We start from the raw sequence: 19,950 nt of genomic DNA, 5'->3' as shown, positions 1-19,950 counted from the left end.
GCACTCTATTAGATTTCTACCGGGTATAACATTTCTGCCATGTCTCTCTCTCTAGAAGGGTGGGATCATATCCTCACATCAAGAACTGATGTGGGGGTATGATTCCAAGGTGTTTGACACCAAATACGACATGTTTCCATGCAGCCAGTCCAAAGTTAGTATTAACTGTTTAAAATATAATGCACTTAAGAGTATATGGTCAGGCTGCACCACTGACAACCCCGTAGAAGAGATTCCGAAGGCTGCAGAGGGGCTCAGCTCATGCCTGGGCACCGTCTCACATATAACCAAGCACCTTGCCTTCAGGATTGATAAGGCCTGCCATTGGGGTGACTGATAGGTTACTATGTGCAGTGATAGGTGAGGTATAGTGAACCCATACCTCAGTAAGGGGTGCATGCACCACCTTACCCAGGCTGCAGTAGCAGCCCTGTGGTGTCATTTTGGGTGGCTTTCCAGGGGTGGCATAATACATGCTTCAGCCCCTGGTAGGCCTCTGGGGTACCTATGCCCTGGGTACATAGTATACCATATACTAGGGACTCACAAGGGTACCTCAGGATCCAATCTGTGGTGTACCTAAAGTACATGCAATCAATTAAGAGAGGAAGCAGCTATGCTGGGGCCCTGAATAGCAGGGTCCCAGCCAGACTAAAGTTGAAAAACAGTGAAACACCAGCAAAAAGTGGGGATATACATGTGAAACAGATCCTACTCTCCTACAGAGAGGTGCAGAAAAAGCAAGAGAAGTGAAGAAAGAGAGAAGTGAGGTGCAGAACAGGCAAGGGAGGTACAGAAAGTGGCAGGAGAGGTACAAAAAGAGGCAAGAGGGGTGCAGAAAGAGGCAAGAGGGGTGCAGAAAGAGGCAAGAGAGGTGCCGAAACAGGCAAGAGAAGTGCAGAAAGAGGCAAGAGAAGTGCTCAAAGAAGCAAAAGAGGTGTAGAACGAAGTAGGAGACGTGATGAAAGAGACAGAGTTGCAGAAAGAAGTAAGAGAGGTGCAGAAAAAAGTAAGAGAAGTACAGAAAGTGAGAAGTGAAGTGCAGAAAGAGGAAAGAAAAGTACAGAAAGAGGCAAAAGAGGGGTGCAGAAAGTAGCAACAGAGGTGCATGAACTGGCAACAGAGGTACCGAAACAGGCAAGAGAAGTGCAGAAAGAGGCAAGAGAAGTAACGGAGGTGTAGAAAGACGTGAGAGAAGTGCAGCAAGAGGGAAAGGCAAGTGAGGTGCAGAAAGATGCAAGAGGGGAGTAGAAAGAAGCAAGAGAGCTGTAGAACGAAGCAAGAGAAATGATGAAAGAAGCAAGAGAGGTGCAGAAAGAGCAAGAGAAGTGCAGGAAGAGGGAAAAGAGGTACAGAAAGAGGCAGGAGCAGTGCAAAAAGAGGCAAGAACAGTGCAGAAAGGGACAAGAGGGGTTCAGACAGAGGCATATGAGGTGCAGAAAGAAGCAAGAGCAGTGCAGAAAGAACCAACAGAGGTGCAGAAAAAGGCAAGAGAGGTGCAGAAAGAGGGAAGACAAGTGCAGAAAGAGGCAACGGGTGCAGAAAGAAGCAAAGAAGCCAGAAAAGTAAAGGAAGAAGCAACAGAGGTGCAGGAAGAGGTGAGAGAAGTGCAGAAAGAGGCAAGAGAGGTACAGAAAGAGGCAAGAAAGGTGCAGAAAGAGGGGTGCAGAAAGAGGCAAGTCAGGTGCAAAAAGAAGCAAGAGAGATACAGAAAGAGGCAACATGGGTGCAAACAGAGGTAAGAGGGTACAGAAAGAAGCAAGTGAGATGCAGAAAGAGGCTACAGAGGTGCAGAAATAGACAAGAGAGGTGCAGAAAAAGGCAAGTGGAGCACTGAAAGAAGCAACAAAGCTGTAGAACAAAGCAAGAGAAGTGATGAAAGAGACAAAAGTGTTGCAGAAAGAAACAAGAGAATTGCAGGAAGAAACAAGAGAGGTGCAGAAAGAGGCAAGTGAGATGCAGAAAGAGGCGAGAGGGGAACAGAGAGAAGGAAGAGAGCTGTAGAACGAAGCAAGAGAAGTGATGAAAGAGGGAAGTGAGGTGCAGAATAGGCAAGGGAGGTGGCGAAAGTGGCAGGAGAAGTGCAAAAAGAGGCAAGAGGGGTACAGAAAGAGGCAAGAGAGGTACAGAAAGAGGCAAGAGAAGTGCCCAAAGAAGCAAAAGAGGTGTAGAACGAAGCAGGAGAAGTGATGAAAGACACAGTTGCAGAAAGAAATGAGAGGTGCAGAAAGTGAGAAGTGAGGTGCAGGAAGAGAAAAGAAAAGTACGGAAAGAGGCAAAAGAGGTGCGGCAAGAGGGATGCAGAAAGTAGCAACAGAGGTGCATGAACTGGCATGAGAGGTGCCGAAACAGGCAAGAAAATTGCAGAAAGAGGCAAGAGAAGTGCTGAGAGAAGTAAGAGGTATAGAAAGATGCAAGAGAAGTGCAGCAAGAGGGATGCAGAAAGAGTGCAAGAGAGGTGAAGGAAGACAAGTGCAGAAAGAGGCAATAGAGGTGCAGAAAGAAGAAAGAAGTAAGAGAAGTGCAGGAAGAAGCAAAATATGTGCAGAAAGAGGAAAGAGGTGCAGAAAGAGGCAAGCAAGATACAGAAAGAGGGAAGAGGGGTGCAGAAAGAGGCAAGAGGGGTGCAGAAAGAGGCAAGAGGGGTACAGAAAGAGGCAAGAGGGGTGCAGAAAGAGGCAAGAGGGGTGCAGAAAGAGGCAAGAGGGGTGCAGAAAGAGGCAAGAGAAGTACAGAAAGAGGCAAGAGAAGTACAGAAAGAGGCAAGAGAAGTGCTGAAAGAAGCAAAAGAAGTGTAGAACGAAGCAGGAGGAGAGAGTTGCAAAAAGAAATGAGAGGTGCAGAAAAAAGCAAGAGAAGTGCAGAAAGAGGGAAGTGAGGTGCAGAAAGAGGCAAGAGATGTGCAGAAAGAAGGGAGAGGGGTGCAGAAAGAAGCAAGAGGGGTGCCAAAAGAAGCAAGAGGCAGGAGCAGGTAGAAAGAGGCAAGAGCAGTGCAGAAAGAGACAAGAGGGGTGCAGACAGAGGCATATGAGGTGCAGAAATAAGCAAGAGCAGTGGAGAAAGAACCAACTGAGGTACAGAAAAAGACAAGAGGGATACAGAATGAGGCAAGAGAGATGCAGAAAGGGGCTAGAGAGGTGTAGAAAGAGGGAAGAGGGATGCAGAAAGAGGCAAGAGGAGTGCAGAAGGCAGCAAGAGCAGTGCAGAAAGAATAAGAGCAGAGAAGAAAGAACTAAGAGGTGCAGAAAGGGGCAAGAGGGGTGCAGAAAAAGGCAAGAGGGGGCAGAAAGAGGCAAGTGGGGTGCAGAAAGAGGCAAGAGGGGTGCAGAAAGAGGCAAGAGGGGTGCAGAAAGAGGCAAGAGGGGTGCAGAAAGAGGCAAGAGGGGTGCAGAAAGAGGCAAGATGGGTGCAGAAAGAGGCAAGATGGGTGCAGAAAGAGGCAAGAGGGGTGCAGAAAGAGGCAAGAGAAGTACAGAAAGAGGCAAGAGAAGTACAGAAAGAGGCAAGAGAAGTGCTGAAAGAAGCAAAAGAAGTGTAGAACGAAGCAGGAGGAGAGAGTTGCAAAAAGAAATGAGAGGTGCAGAAAAAAGCAAGAGAAGTGCAGAAAGAGGGAAGTGAGGTGCAGAAAGAGGCAAGAGATGTGCAGAAAGAAGGGAGAGGGGTGCAGAAAGAAGCAAGAGGGGTGCCAAAAGAAGCAAGAGGGGTACAGGAAAAAGCAAAGGAGGTAAAGAAAGAAGCAAGAAGTGCGGAAAGTAGTAACTGAGTTGCAGGAGGCAAGATAACTGCTGAAAGAGGCAAGAGAGTTGAGGAAACAGGCAAAAGAGGTGCAGAAAGAGGGAACAGGGGTGCAGACAGAGGCAAGTTGTACAGAAAGAGGGACGAGGGGTACAGAAAGAAGCAATTGAGCTGCAGAGAGAGGCAACAGAGGCGCAGAAAGAGGCAAGGGAGGTGCAGAAAGAGGCAAGAGATGTACAGAAACAGGCAAGAGAAGTGCAGAAAGAGACACGAGAAGTGCTGAATGAAGCAATAGATGTGTATTACGAAGCAAGAGAAGTGAAGAAAGAGAGAAAAGAGTTACAGAAAGAAAAAAGAGTTGCAGAAAGAAACAAGAGAGGTGCAGAAAGAGGCAAGTGAGGTGCAGAAAGAGGGAAGAGAGGTGCAGAAAGAGGGAAGAGAGGTGCAGAATGGGCAAGAAAGGTGCAGAAAGAAGCAACAGAAATCCAGAAAGAGGCAATAAAAGTGCAAAATAAGGCAAGATATGTGCATAAAAAGGCAAGAGAGGTGCAGGAAGAGGGGTGCAGGAAGAGGCAAGAGGGGTACAGAAAGAAGCAAGAGAGGTACAGAAAGAAGGAGAGAAATGCATAATTCTACTATACGCAACGTACATCCACTCCACTCCCAAAAACATTGGTAAAAAACTTTTACATTTACAACGCCAATAGCCCTAACTTTCACAAATTTGAGACCTATTACATTGTAAATGCTTCTTTAACTTGTAGTCATGTTTGCAGAGAGGTGGAGAAAGGGGGTAGGCCTCCAACCAGCGCTCAGGAATTCCACTGCGTAGGACTTACAGGAGATACCAGGAGGGCTTCTTGGCCCCCAAAGTCTCTCAGGAGTAAAGTGGACTTCATCCCCCAACCAGTAGTTTGCCAGGAGGCATGCTTGCAGAGTGGTGGAGAAAGGGGGGGGGCGGGGCCTCCGAAGACCTTTTAGCAATCCCACTGTGTGGAACTTACTGGAGGTAAGAGGAGGGGTAGTTAGCCCCCAAGGACATCCTTGGGGGCCAACTACCCCTCCTCTTACTTCCTGTAAGTCCCACACAGCAAGATTGGTAAGTTCTCATAGCAGGCCACACCCCCTTTTCCCACCACTCTGCAAACATGCTCCCTGGCATGCTCTTGGATGGGGATTAAAGTCCCCTTCGCTGCTGGGGGGCCTTAGGGGCCAACTAGCCTTCCTGTTACCTCCAGTAAGCCCCACACAGTGGGATGGATGAGAGGTGGATACAGGCCATGCCCCTTCTATTCACAACTCTGCAAACCAGCCTCCTGGCGCGCTCTTGATTGGGGGATGAAGACCCCTTGCCTCCTGAGGGTCTCTGGGGGCCAACTAGCCCTCCTGTTATCTCTAGTAAGCCCCACCCAGCTGGATTGCTGAGAGTGATCTGAGGCCACGCCCCCTTTTTACACCACTCTGCAAACATGCCTCCTGGCATACTGCTGCTTGGTGGATGAAGTCCACTTTAGTCCTGAGGTCCTCAGGCCACAAGGACCTCATCGCCCCACCAACAGTGCGCCAGAAGGTGCATTTTCAGAGTGGTGTAAAAAGGCGTGTTGCCTCAGACCACCTCTCAGCAATCCCACTGTGTGGGGCTTTGTGGAGGTACCTAGTGGGCTAGTTGGCCCCTAAGAACCCTTAGGATTCAACGGGACTTAATCCCCCAACCGAGAACGTGCCAGGAGGGGCATTTGCACAGTGGTGCAGGCAGGGGACGGGGCCTCCGGTGAGTTGCCGGGTTTCTTTTTATTTTTTTATTTTAGGAAGGGGGCTTTGTGGGTCCCCCCTTCCATTAACCCTTTTGGGTTCGAATACCCCATCCCCTGGGCCCACGTCCATTTCTTTTAAAAAATTGAAAAGGGAGAGGGGCGCGTGCCGCCCCCCTCCCCAGGCAGAATACTACCCTAGGGACCCCATTCTCTGGGGCAGGGTCTTTGTTTTTTATTTTAGGAAGGGGGCTGTGTGGCCCCCCTTCCATTAACACTTTTGGGCCCTGGGGATCCCATTCCCCAGGCCCTTAGCCATAAAAAAAAAAATTGAAAGGGGCACGCACCGCCGCCTTCCCCTGGCCGATTTTGGCCCCAGGGATCCGGCAAAACCTTTTTTTAAAGAAGGGTGGGCTGCTTGGCCCCCCTTCCCTGGGCCACTTTTGGCCCTGGGGACCCCATCCCACGGGGCATGGCCATAATGTTGGGGACCGCGAGGGGAGCCCCAATGCCCCCGCAGTCCCAGACGGCTCCCCGCCTCCTGCAGGAGCCGGCAGTGCTTTTGAACAAGGGGAGCTGTTGACATGCAGCTACCCTTGTCCAAAAGCAATTTGCTTCGCTTCATGTAAGCAACAGCAGTTTTTCTGCTCTTGCTTCCATGAAGCGAAGCAGTCTTTGCTATGGCAGGGCGGAAGCGGTGCTCTGTTTCACTCCACTCCACTGTACAACACGCCACTCCACGACACACCACTCAACTCTATGACATGCCACTCCACTCTACGACACGCCACTCGACTCTATGCCATGCTGCTCAACACCACTCCTTTCTATGCCCCTCCCCTATAAGACACTCTACGACACTCCACTCTATGACAAGCCACTCCACTCTGCTCTACGGCACGCCACTCTATGCCATTCCAATCTACTGTACAGCCTGGCAAGCAACTCTACACCATGACTCTCTTCTTGACCCTACTTCACTTCACGCCCCTCCACTCTACGACACTCTACTCCACACTCTGTCATTTGATAAGGTACTGCACTCTATGACACTCAATACAACTCCCTGTAGGCCACTTCACACCACTTTACTCTACTCTCCGACACCCTACTTCACTCTACTCCACTATGCTTCTCTACGCCACTCCACTCTACAACACTGTGTGACACTGCTCTCTACAACACGTTCTTCCACTTTAATTACCACTCCACTTGTCGACACTCTACGCAACTCTATGCCACTCTACTATACTCAATGGCACTCCACTATATGGCACTCTACGGCACTCCACTCTATGCCACTCCACTCAATCTACCACACGCCGCTCCACTCCACTGTATGACATACTGCTCTATGACGTGCCACTCAACTCTACGACACTCCACTTAACTGACACTCAACTTTACGACACACCACTCCAGGCTACTAAACTCTACGCTATTCCAGTCTATGGCACATGGCTCCATTCTACGACATACCACTTTACTCTACGCCCAGCACTTTAACACACTCTACGAGACACCACTCTGTAAAACGCCACTCCACTCTACTCTATGACCCGCCAGTCCACTCAATGGCACTCCAGCTTACTCTACTCTGATACACCACTCCACTATATGCCATGACACTCTATCCCATGACACCTCACGCTACAGCACTCTACAACACAACATTCTATGCCTGTCTACTTTATACCACCCCACTCTAGTCCAATGAACAACACTGTGCTCCACTCTACGTCCCTCCAGTCTACCATACTCCACTCTATGTCACTCCACTCTACAGACTCTATGGTACTCTACGACACTCTACACAACTTCCTCTATGCCACTTAACTCTTTGACACATTACTCCACTGTACTTAACTACTCCACTCAATGCCACTCTATATCACTCCACTCTACGACACTCTAGGCAACTTCACCCTACCACACTCTACTCCACTCTATGACACTCCACTCTATGACATGAAGGCACTCCACTCTACACCACTACAATCTACAACGCTTTCCTCCACCCTACTCCACGATAGTCCACTCAACATTACAATAGTTATTGTAGTGTGGCTATAGAGTTGACAAGGCTCTGTACAGAGGTGCACAAGCTAAAACATTTTAGGGTGGGACGTAACTTATAACATTAAGTTATAACTCTAAAGTTATAACTGTGACTTTAGAATTTCTAAGCTTTGTGTAGTTTAAATTAGTTTTGTACAGAAATAATAAATTAACTTTTCCAAACTATAACTAAGCTTTAATTCAGTATAGATATAGATAGAGCATCTTAACAATTGAGATATTATATAATCACTATATTTTCTAGTTTTGATAATCTCTTTTGTTTCTTACCGATGAGATGACATTTCAGGTTCAGCTGAGCTGTCTGAAACAGCCTCAAAACCTTCAAGTGTTTCAACATCATCATTTTTACATCCAGGGTGGCTCTTCAGATTTTCTCGTTGTGTTGTTTGATGCAATGCATTGACTACTTTATGACCTCCTGCATATATGATGTTTTCAGTTTCATTTTGTAAACACATTTTTTCCATATCACCTTCTAAATCAGGCCCCGGTTGCAGACCTTCCAATAGTTCAATGTCATAGGATTCTAGCAGATGAAAAACAAATTGTAAGTCACAAACATAGCATGAAAAACACATTTTAAGCTAGAAAGGGATATTGATGGTTGACAAATGTAGGAGAACAAGAATTATGGAAAAAATATTAGACTTGGGCCAAGATTCATGGAAGCCTGCAATCCCCGTGTGAAAGCCTGTCTCTAATTTCCTTATTACTGCTGAGTTGTGACATCTATATCACCATTAATAATGAAATGATGTAGCTGCTCAACTTTGATAAGTTATTACAATTGAGTTGTGACTTCATAATGCCAGCTACCAGAGCCAGCAGCCATGGTGCAAGGCAAGTGACTGAGCATCAATACAGCTGTAGTTTAGACAATGAAAACAAGAGCTGGCTTTTTGTTCTTCTGATCTGAATTTTCTCTAAATGAACAGTGATCACCAAAAAAGAGATATTGAAAGCAACAATGTTTACTTTTCCACGCTATAGGCCTTTGTAGGAAAAAGAGAATCACCGCATGGTTCTACCCATTATGAGCTGCAGCATTTTTGTAATCTAGCTTATGTTAAACTAATTTTAATATAAGGAATGGAGTGCCCCCCAGATGTAAGGTAAAAGGATATTGCAAGTCATCTCAGAGTTCCATGACCATATAAAGGAACTCAACCTTCACTCTTCTTGAGCCATATGATCATGGAACTCCTTGGTGACTTGCAATATCTTTATAATGTATGTCAGGGGGGACATTATTCCATATATAATTGTAGAGAAATGTTTAGCAGCAGTAATGTTATTATGAAATTAACAACACTTCAGTAAAGAAAATGCCATTACAATGTAAACAGTAAATGTAACTAGTGGATTCTTATAGTAAGTTTGATTTCCAAAACGTGTTCAAAACATTAACATTTTTCTAACATATGTTTCATATACAACTTAAAGCAAATGGGTTTATATTTCTTTTTTCAACACTTATTCAGCTACAGGCGATGCATAACTCCACCTATTTTTCCAGTTTATAATAGACCCTTCTTTGATAGAATGGAGCATGAGTGGCAGCTGTCTAACAAATCAACTAACAACCCTTTTATTGAAAACAGGATAGTTTGTTCATTAGTAATGGCAATTTTGATGTATTGGGAACTATGACAGTTCAAAATTGATGCCATCTGCACATCAACAGTTGCTGTTCTTTTGTCTAGACACCGAAAACGCATCAGAGCACTGTATAGACCATACAACAAAATAATTTTGACTGGCACTATTATATGTCCTTGTTGGTAAGTAAGGTAGTGCTTGATGCACGCACCTTTTACCACCATATCATGTAACTAGATTGCGTAGGTCGCAATATGCGTGCGACAAGAATATGGGTGCCAATTGCTGTGATAATGAGCTATTGTGTTGATGTTTGTGCTACTATAATTTTCACTGTAATATTTTGTTGTGCTTTTGTTGATTTGTACTGTGGTTGGTATGCTGTGTTGTGCTTCAACAGTATTGTTTACTGTTATATTTATGTTGTGCTGTTATTTTGCTTGGAATTGTGTTGTGTTCTGTATTTACTTTAGAGATGCCATTGAATTCTGCTACATTTGCAGCTACAATCAGCACATTCCAGTGTTAAACTACAATTTTCACTGATTAGAATCATAAAATACCACAGTATCAATAAAGCAGAATTGTGTAGGTGGCAATATCACTATGTAATGCTTACAATGCAAGCATTACCATGGAGGAAGGTAAACAAAAGGATGTTACAGTGCTGATAAATACAACAAGGGGCCTTTTTCAGTACTTCACAACACAGGATTTTACATCACAAGTAAGTCTTTTGACTTATTTATTATGAGGAACAAGGTGAATTAAAGCTGTGCAAGTCATTTTAAGGGGTCAGGGTGGGTAAGAGTGTGGGTTGGCAAGGGTTTTAAAGTGTCCTATGATGGGTAAGGTTATGGGGGAGTGAGGTTGTATGGACGTTTAGGGTTCAGGGATCGGTAGGTGTTAGTAATGAGTTTTTAGGGTTTGTAGTTGGTAAGGGTATTATTGCTGTAGGGGGTTCTAGAGATTATGAGTGGCTAAGGGTACCGGGTGCTAAGGGTTATTAGTGTTTTTTAGGGTTCAGGGTTAGGTACAGATTAGAAAGGGCTTCCTGAGATAAAGTAAGGTTAAATGCATGAGGTGGTAGGTTTTCTCTAGGGTTTAATGAGGGGTAAGGTTAGGTATATATATATATATATATATATATATATATATATTACCTACTGGCGGTCGCCAGTAGGTAGTTATAGTTAGGACCCTGTTTCCATAGGAAAACCGCAACATTCTATTTTGAATAACTTTGGCGCCGGTCGACGAATCCTCGCCAAATTTTCAAAATAGGTGGGGCGCTGCGCTCCGCTCCTACCCTGAAAGTCTCGGGGGGATTCGTCAAGCGGGGGCTGAGATAAAAGGGGGGTCCCAAAACGCGTTTTTCCCATGCATTTTTCCATAGGAACTTTAGACACAGCCACAGCCCGAACGGCTGAACAGAGTTCCTTGAAATTTGGCAGAGAGGTAGTCTACAGGTCAAGGAAGTGCCTTTTGTAGGTTTGGTGTAAATCTGTTCAGTAGATTCTGAGAAAATAGCCTTTAAATCAATATATATATCTGAGCCAGCTTACGGTGCGCTTACCGTACGCGTACGGTGACGTGCGCGAGCGCGATTCTGATTGGCTGTTCGATCTAAGTAAACATTCGAATCGGTCGAAACCAGGAAGCGGCGGCCGCCATTTTCTCTCTCGCACTCTGAGGGGGCTGCAAAAACCAAGACAAAAAACATCTACAGGGGGAGTATATTCAGTTCTTAAACACCCAGCATCCATATATGTGTCCCCAAACAACCACCAAGGCCAAAAAAACAAATTTTTTTTTTTTCGAAAAATCGCCGATTACGCTTACGTACGCGTACGGTAAAAAATTTATAAAAAAAAAAATTATCCACACTTTCCCCACCCCGTGTGCAAATTTTGCCCGTAGGGCACCATTTGTGCATGGCATATATAATTAAATGGAAAGTACAAATGAATAACGTTCACAACGAAGCGCATAATATGTCCCCCATGTGCGCACGGTGCGCGAAGCGCATCGTGCGTACATGGCCCATCCCGCGTAACGTGGGCACGTGGTGCGCACAGCGCACCGCGTGACCACCGTGCGTGCACGGCACTAACTGCGTAACTGTGCGCGCACGGTGCGCGAAGCGGACCGTGCGCGCACGGAACGAACTGCGTTAACTGGGCGCGCACGCCACGAATGGCGTAAAGTAACTTAGCATTTAAAAAACCGTACAAATTCACTGAAAAAACCATAGGTTTCACACACGTTATAGTTAGGAATTAGCATTTAAAAAACCTTGCAAATTCACTGAAAAAACCATAGGTTTCACACAAGTTATAGTTAGCTGTACATTTCACTCGTAAAAAACCAATGAAATTCCCCCGTTATAGTTAGTGCAGGCAACTATAACTCACGCGACCGCAATCCTCTGCTGATGACATATGTGTCTTTATGAAAAAAAAATATTTGTAATATATGTATAGCTAAAATTTAATGGAAGAAGACATGGGCAAATAAGTGTCTAAATACAGTATTAGCATCAGCAGAGGATTGCGGTCGCGTGAGTTATAGTTGCCTGCACTAACTATAACGGGGGAATTTCATTGGTTTTTTACGAGTGAAATGTACAGCTAACTATAACTTGTGTGAAACCTATGGTTTTTTCAGTGAATTTGCAAGGTTTTTTAAATGCTAATTCCTAACTATAACGTGTGTGAAACCTATGGTTTTTTCAGTGAATATATATATATATATATATATATATATATATATATAATACCTACTGGCAGTCGCCGGTAGGTAGTTATAGTTAGGACCTATTTTCCATAGGAAATCCGCAACATTCTATTTAGAATAACGTTGGCGTCGATTGAAGAATCTTCGCGAAATTTTCCAAACTTTTGGCCAGCTCCGGTCCGCTCCTATCCTGAAAATTTCACGGTGATTCGTCAAGCAGGGGCCGAGAAAAAAGGGGGGGTCCCAAAACGCGTTTTCCCCATGCATTTCCCATAGGACCTGTTGACGCAGCTACAGCCCGAAGTGCTGAACGGAATTACACCAAATTTGGCAAAGAGGTAGTCCTCAGTTCAGACTCGTGCCTTTTGCTTAAATGGTGTAAATCCATTCAGTAGTGCCTGAGAAAATCAAAAGTAAAATCACATATATATCTGGGCGGAGCCTAACCACACGTCTCATCGTGAGATCTGATTGGCTGTCAGCACTTCATCCGAGAAGTGTTGGCAGCCATCTTGGGACCAATATACATGATAGCACCTCATTAAAAAGCATTGCAGTTAATAGAAGTTTTTAAGACTTAAGTTACATTAATCATTTGTTGATGGTACCATACTCATTTTAGGAATTGTGGTGTGTTCTAAGGTGATTTTACCATGTGCAAAAGCCTTCTGCTGTGATATCATGAATCATGTTTGAGAGAAAACTATTGTCTCATGCTTTTCCCACAGAGGTTTGGAAGGGGATCTATAAGCTAAACTGAGAGCATATTTACAGTAAATTTACATTATCTTTCTCAGTCATGTGAGAATGAAGTCTGACATTCTCAGTAAAACATGTACAGGGCAGAGACTGTCAGTTGATTCCTTTGTGTTCTACTGCAGCCTCCCAGAGTGTTCTAAAGAACAACTAGAGCGCTAACAGTCCTACTTATGACAAACGTATGGCACACCTGAAGCCATCTTGGTTGGAATAAAGTGGTAACTCTTAAAACATTTAATTTAAAAAGGAACAAAATAAGGGGGTTCATTTTGCCATAGAAAGTATGATTAGTGCTGCAGAAAAAAAAATTAGGGCACATTTTGAGTGACTTCTCAAATCCTCTTCTATTTCATTAACAAATTCTGACATGCAGACTGAAACATGCACTTTCAATACCAGCAGCAGACTTCCCTTGTGATCAGTAGCTGTACTACAGTGATCTAATAAGCAACTAGAGTGCTAACATTCTGAATTTATGGCAAATGTGTGACACATCTGAATGCCTTCTTGATGGAATCAAAGTAAAAAACTGAAAGTATTCCCACTGAGGAGACTGCAGTAAATGAGGAAATTAGGAAACTTCATAACAAATAAATCTCCCAAGATGGCCACCAGAGACAAAAGAGCCCAAATGTAGCCCAAATATCACGCAGATGTAGCCCAAGTATAGCCCAATGACAGAATGTCCCAGAGTGTTCTTAAGAACAACTAGAGCACTTACTGTCTTATTTATGACAAACGTATGGCACACCTGAAGCCATCTTGATTGGAATAAACTGGTAACACTTAAAACATTTAATTTAAAAAGGAACACAATGAGGGGGTTCATTTTGCCATAGAAATTATGATTAGTGCTGAAGAAAGAAAAATTAGGGCACATTTTGAGTAACTTCTCAAATCCTCTTCTATTTCATTAAAAAATTCTGATAGCAGACTGAAACATGCACTTTTAATACCAGCAGCAGACTTCCGTGGTGAGCAGTAGCTTTACTACAGTGATCTAATGAGCAACTAGAGTGCTAACATTCAGAATTTATGGCAAATGTGTCACATATCTGAATACCTTCTTGATGGAATCAAAGTAAAAAACTGAAAGCATTTCCTACTGAAGAGACTGCAGTAAATGAGGAAATTAGGAAACTTCATAACAAATAAATCTCCCAAGATGACCACCAGAGACAAAAGCGTCCAAATACAGCACAAATATCACCCAGATGTAGCCCACATGTAGCCCAATGACAGAAGTGTGCAAAACACTTATTTTTTGTGTATTTGCAGTTTTATATAGTGCAGACTTGTCAGGTATTGGAGTGCTTTATATGAGCATTGGTTACATCACACAAGATCAAATTCATTTTGGTTGTAGACATGGGGAGATTAAGTGATTTGACCAGAATCACAGAATGTTGAGCTGAAGCAGAAACTCCAACCTGGTTCCCCAGTTGCAAAGTCTGCAGCTCTGGAAGTAACACCACATCCTCTCCCCTAGGTGCAACATTTATTCAAGTGGTCAACTGGATAAAAAAACAAAGATTACAAATAATTTAAAAGTTCTTTGTCGCTATTTGAAAACTCAGAAAATATGTCCTCATTTTAGTTTTTTAGAGCACTAACCATAATTTTGATGCAAATAAGACCCTCTCATATATGTAATTTCTAAAGGAAATACTCTAGGTATTACAGTTTTAATTACATCAAGATGACGTCAGGCGTTCCACACTTTTGTAATAAATATAGAATTTTAGCAATCTAGTTGTTCATTGGGATACTGTTGAGAGGCAGAGGCAGAGGCCAGGGTCACGGACTCTGAAAATTGAAGGCAGGTAGGAGAGTGCAGAGGCAACAATTTGACCACACTGGGCAGGCAGGAAGGGCAGTGGCAGCACAACAGAGTATGGATGGCAGTGGAAAGGGGGGCAGGGGCAACAAACCAACAATACAGGGCTGGCAAGAGAGGCTGTGGCAATATAATAGACCATTGTGGGCAGAAGGAAGAGGCAGTGGTAGTACAACCATACATGCCAAAAGACCCGTTTCAGCCAGGAAACGTCCAATGTTTTTAAGCTCAAATGGGCTTTATTTGATCTGTCTCCTGTCTACAATCTCCTCTTTTTCAATGTAACCCAAAGGGGAAAATCAATACCTCAGTTTTTTTCAAAATCTCCCTCTTACCAAGTTCAAAATGTTCGCAAGTATGGTACATACGACCCCTTCATAAACAGAACTTTGCGTTGAAGGGACCTCCCATAGGTGTTGCTGTTGGTCTTCCCACGCAACACCCATAGAATAAGACACATCTCCAGATTCATGAGAAATCGTAAATCTGGAGATGTGTGTGAATGCTGCGCCATCCTAGAGTTGGTGTAGCAAGGCGCAACGAGGAGAATTGTTTTTATTTCTCCTTATTTTTTCCTCTTTCAATGCACGCTGCATTCCACAGCATACATTGAAAGACGAAAATGCCTTTACTGATTGTTTTTGTGCAAGAAGTGACACCTTCCTGCACAAAAACAATCTCCACATGACACAGACATCCTTGCACCATGGTACAAGGGTGCCTGTGTCACCGCATGGCTGCAGTTTGTGCAGCAGTGCAGAGGGAAGCACAGAGTTGCAACATATTCATGTGCATATGTCACATCCCTGTGCTTCGGAAGTGCCACAGTGCAGTGCAGCTAAAGAGCTTGCAGTGTCACGCTGCAGTACTTCCTCATAAATCTTCACCTATAAATTCACCATACACTACTAATGCATTCTTTCAGTCAATCAGGCTGTATACATATATTCAATCAAACTTTCACACATTACCTTGCAATTATAGTTCTTTCTTTAACCAGATAAGGTAGTTCTGATAAGAACTTTTTTTTCTTCTTTTTTCTTTTGTATTTTATTTTTATTAAAAAAAATTGAACAATTGTATTTTTTATTTTTTTTTCAAAAAATGAACAAAAAAAAGAACGACTAAACAGGAAACATTTGGAATTACTTATCATTCCAAAAACAAAAAAACAAAAAAATTAACAACGATGGTTGTGTTGCGCAGCACAAACTGCAACCACCGACTGCTCACCGAAGCATATAAGTTTCTTACACTTCACACAGTGTTGCTCGAGAAAGGCGAATTCTGGCCTAATGTCCATTGCAGGTGTTCCTGAGGACGCTCCAGATGTACTTGCCACAGTAGGTGAGGGGTTCAAAGCAGCTCGCCTCATTTCCTCCCGAGTAAGATTGAGAGGCTGTGTGGTCCAGAGATGCTTGTACATTGAAGCAGTGCCACAAGAGTATTTTATTTCACTGCCTCTTGACAGGACTCTGTCACAAATTTTGCACGTCACCTTTCTCGCATTTACTTTCTTCTCTCCAGGTGGAAAAGTGAAGATGTTCCACACGACAGATTCCGGCCTCTGTGGACGTGGTGCCTCCTGCAAGAATTCTTCTTCAGAATATACTTCCTCCTGCTGCTGTCCAGATGCTATTTTGTTTGATATTTTTTTTAAAACACCAAAAAAAACAAGCAAAAAGGGTTCTTGTAGGAAAAGAGATGTCTCTCTAAAGATGCTCCAACAAGAATGATTAAAATGGGTGGGGTCCTTCAATAGTTACAGTGGGAAATGTTATGAACCAATGGAATCTTTTTTTTTTTTAGGTCACATTGGATCCGCGCACTCTGCGCTCATGATGCACGCACCCGAAGCGACTTCGCAAAAATATATTTAAAAATAATATAAGTTTATAATAAGTACAAATATATTATTTTTATGAGTATCTTAGATAGTCTCTTGCCCTAATATGTATATTAAACACATATACATATCACTTTATAACATAAAAAAAAATTCGCGGGAGTCGCGCACCCAGCGCTCCCCAGCACGTATATGACGTCACGCGGGACCCACCACCACGCAAGCGTCTCGTACCATAATGCGCATGTGTCGCGAATGCACGGGAGCAGGAGTCACGGACTGGTCGCATACCAATCGCGCACATCACGTAATATTAAATGTATATGATGTAACTGAAAAACACGCAGTCATCGCACACCATACGCGGATCCTTCACGACGTTTCTAAAATGGCGGCTAGAATGCGAGCACCCACCGTGATGTGTACGCTTTGAGTGAAAAAAAAATGATAAAAGAAAATATAAATATATTAAAATAAAAAAAATTAAAAAGTACACAATATTTCAGTTTTAATTACAGTTAAACAACTGTAGAAAATCAGTACAAAAAATAGGTATAACTACTATTACACTTAAAAATTAGCATTTAAAAAACCTTTGAAATTCACTGAAAAAACCATATGTTTCAGAGACGGTATAGTTAGAAATTAATATTTAAAAAAGCTTTGAAATTCACTGAAAAAAACATAGGTTTCAGAGACATTATAGTTAGAAATTAGCATTTAAAAAAGCTTTGAAATTCACAGAAAAAACCATAGGTTTCAGAGACATTATAGTTAGAAATTAGCATTTAAAAAAACCTTAGAAATTCACAGAAAAAACATAGGTTTCAGGGGTGTTATAGTTAGCTGGACATTTCACTCGTACAAAACCATAGAAATTCCTCCGTTATAGTTAGTTCTGCTAACTATAACTCGCGCGCCCGCAATGCACTGCTGATGATGTCACATATTACATCATTCATGACATGGTCAGTGACATCACTGATGACATCTCAAATGACATCACTGATGACATCATCCACGTGACAATCTGATACACCTCATCATACACTAGTATAACCTTTCACACACTGTAAAATACAGAGTACCATATTTGAAACCATTGACACACCAATACCAGTTACTACGTACCCACTCACTGATTCCTAAGTCTACACACACACAACTACCCATTCAACAACAGAATCACTTATACATGCAGTTACTAATTAATAGAACATTATCAAATGCACTTATACACATATATAGACATTGACACATCAGCAGTCATCTTAGTCGGTTATGCAGTCATCCTACTCACTCATGAAAATAATTAATCACACTTACATTTACTCACTTACACAATTATACACACAACACCTCATTTACTCAAACACATAGTAACTCATAGTTAATATGTTAAAAAAAAATCACCATTGCAATTATACACTCATCCATATAGTTACTCTCACAATCACTGACTCTTATATATACTTATTTATATACACCAACTCTCATATAAAATGCCTTTTATTTTTTTTACTTTGTTGAAGATGTACAACTAAAACATATATTCGCTCACCAACACACAAATAAATATAGTCACCCAAACAACTGTTTCCGCATGAACTCTTAAACCTATACACCTAGTCAATCAACCATTCACACAACTATGCATAGATGTGTGCATCCAACCACACACAAACTCAGTGTCCCATACAAATACTCACCCAACTAATCAATAACTAATATACACACTCATGTAGTTAGTGACCAAATGATGCAGCATGTTATACAACAACAGAGACAGTGATGCACACATTCACATAGTTTAGTTACTAATCCATGTGTTAAGTGAGACACTTTTAATTACTCACTTAAACAGTCAGACAGCTACTAAATCCTCCATCCAGACAGTTATATATCCACTCAATCTTCAATACAGATTGGTATATATATATAATACATATTTACATTTCAAACTAAAGCACATTCACTGGATGATGTCATCAGTGATGTAATTTGAGATGTCATCAGTGATGTCACTGACCAGGTCATGAATGATGTAATATGTGATATCATCAGCAGTGCATTGCGAGCGAGCGAGTTATAGTTAGCAGAACTAACTATAACGGAGGAATTTCTATGGTTTTGTACGAGTGAAATGTCCAGTTAACTATAACACCACTGAAACATATTTTTTTTTCTGTGAATATATATATATATATATATTCACTTAAAAAACCATAGGTTTCACACATGTCATAGTTAGGTGGATATTTCACTCGTAAAAAACCAATGAAATTCCCCCGTTATAGTTAGTTCAGATAACTATAACTCACGCGCCCGCAATCCTGCTCATGACGTCACATATTACATCACTCATGACATGGTCAGTGGCATCACTCATGACATCACTGATGACATCATCCTTGTGATAAGAGTGGCGGTCGCGCAAGTTATAGTTATCTGAACTAACTATAACGGGGGAATTTCATTGGTTTTTGAAATATCCACCTAACTATAACATGTGTGAAACCTATGGTTTTTTAGGTGAATTTGCAAGGTTTTTTAAATGCTAATTCCTAACTATAACGTGTGTGAAACCTATTGTTTTTTCAGTGAATTTGTACGTTTTTTTAAATGCTAAGTTATGTATGTATGATTTTTTTTTTATATATTTATTTTACAATAAATTACGTATTAAAAATTATTATTTTTTTGTTTGTTTTTCACCGTGCGCGCACAGAGCGCGCACCCCCGCGATTTAAAAAACAAAAAAAAAAAAAAAGTTTTTTTTCTGCCTTCGGGGTCCTTCAGGGACCCCCTGACAAAGGCTAGGGGGTCAGGACCTCTCTACCCTGCCCCCTTTTCACGTTCGCCACCTTCCTTTTTCACTCTCGCACTGAAAACAAACAAAATGGCGTCCGACACTTCCCGATTTCGACCGATTCGAACGTTGACTAACATGTAACCACCAATCAGAATTACGCTCGCGCACGTTAGGGTGCTCGCACGGTGCACGCACAGTGCGCGCACGGTGCGCGCATATAGATATTGATATGCTTTTAAATGCTATTTTCTCAGGAACTACTGAACAGATTGACACCAGACCTGCAAAAAGCACTTCCCTGACCTGAGGACTACCTCTCTGCCAAATTTCACGTAATTCTGTTCAGCCATTCGGGCTGTAGCTGGGACTAAAGGTCCTATGGAAAAATGCATGGGGAAAACGCGTTTTGGGAACCCCCCTTTTTCTCGGTCCCCGCTTGACAAATCACCCAGAGACTTTCAGGGTAGGAGCTGAACGGAGCGCCCCATTTGTTTTGAAAATTTCACGAGGATTCGTCAACCGGCGCCAAAGTTATTCAAAATAGAATTTTGAGATTTCCTATGGAAACTAGGTTGTAACTATAACTATCTACTGGCGACCGCCAGTAGATAATATATATATATATACAAATATATATACATATACACACACATGCACATGAACATATATGTAAATATATACATAAATATATAATATATGTCTATAAAAGGAGCTGCTACAACATTAAATGCACTGTAAAATACCACCACATAAAACAACCTGTTGTAAAGGTCAACAGATTGCATTACTTGCA

The 19,950-nt window shown here is 42.5% G+C and overlaps 1 protein-coding gene across 6 annotated transcripts in view; it reads right to left on the bottom strand.

Annotated features, from left to right (window-relative positions):
* The window catches only part of MYOT (myotilin), a 476,183-nt gene that overhangs the window by 231,218 nt on the left and 225,015 nt on the right, over nt 1–19,950 (bottom strand). For all 6 annotated transcript variants that reach the window (XM_085617966.1, XM_085617971.1, XM_085617967.1 and 3 more), the window contains one exon: nt 7,836–8,094. In XM_085617966.1, the coding sequence (XP_085474092.1) occupies nt 7,836–8,094 (259 nt within the window). The remainder of the gene's footprint in view (nt 1–7,835; nt 8,095–19,950) is intronic.

This window comes from Triturus cristatus, chromosome 7, assembly GCF_964204655.1.
Source record: "Triturus cristatus chromosome 7, aTriCri1.1, whole genome shotgun sequence".
Classification (NCBI taxonomy): Eukaryota; Metazoa; Chordata; class Amphibia; order Caudata; family Salamandridae; genus Triturus; species Triturus cristatus.
Note: the sequence above shows the minus strand (reverse complement) of the source record. Positions and strands in the feature narration are given on the sequence as shown.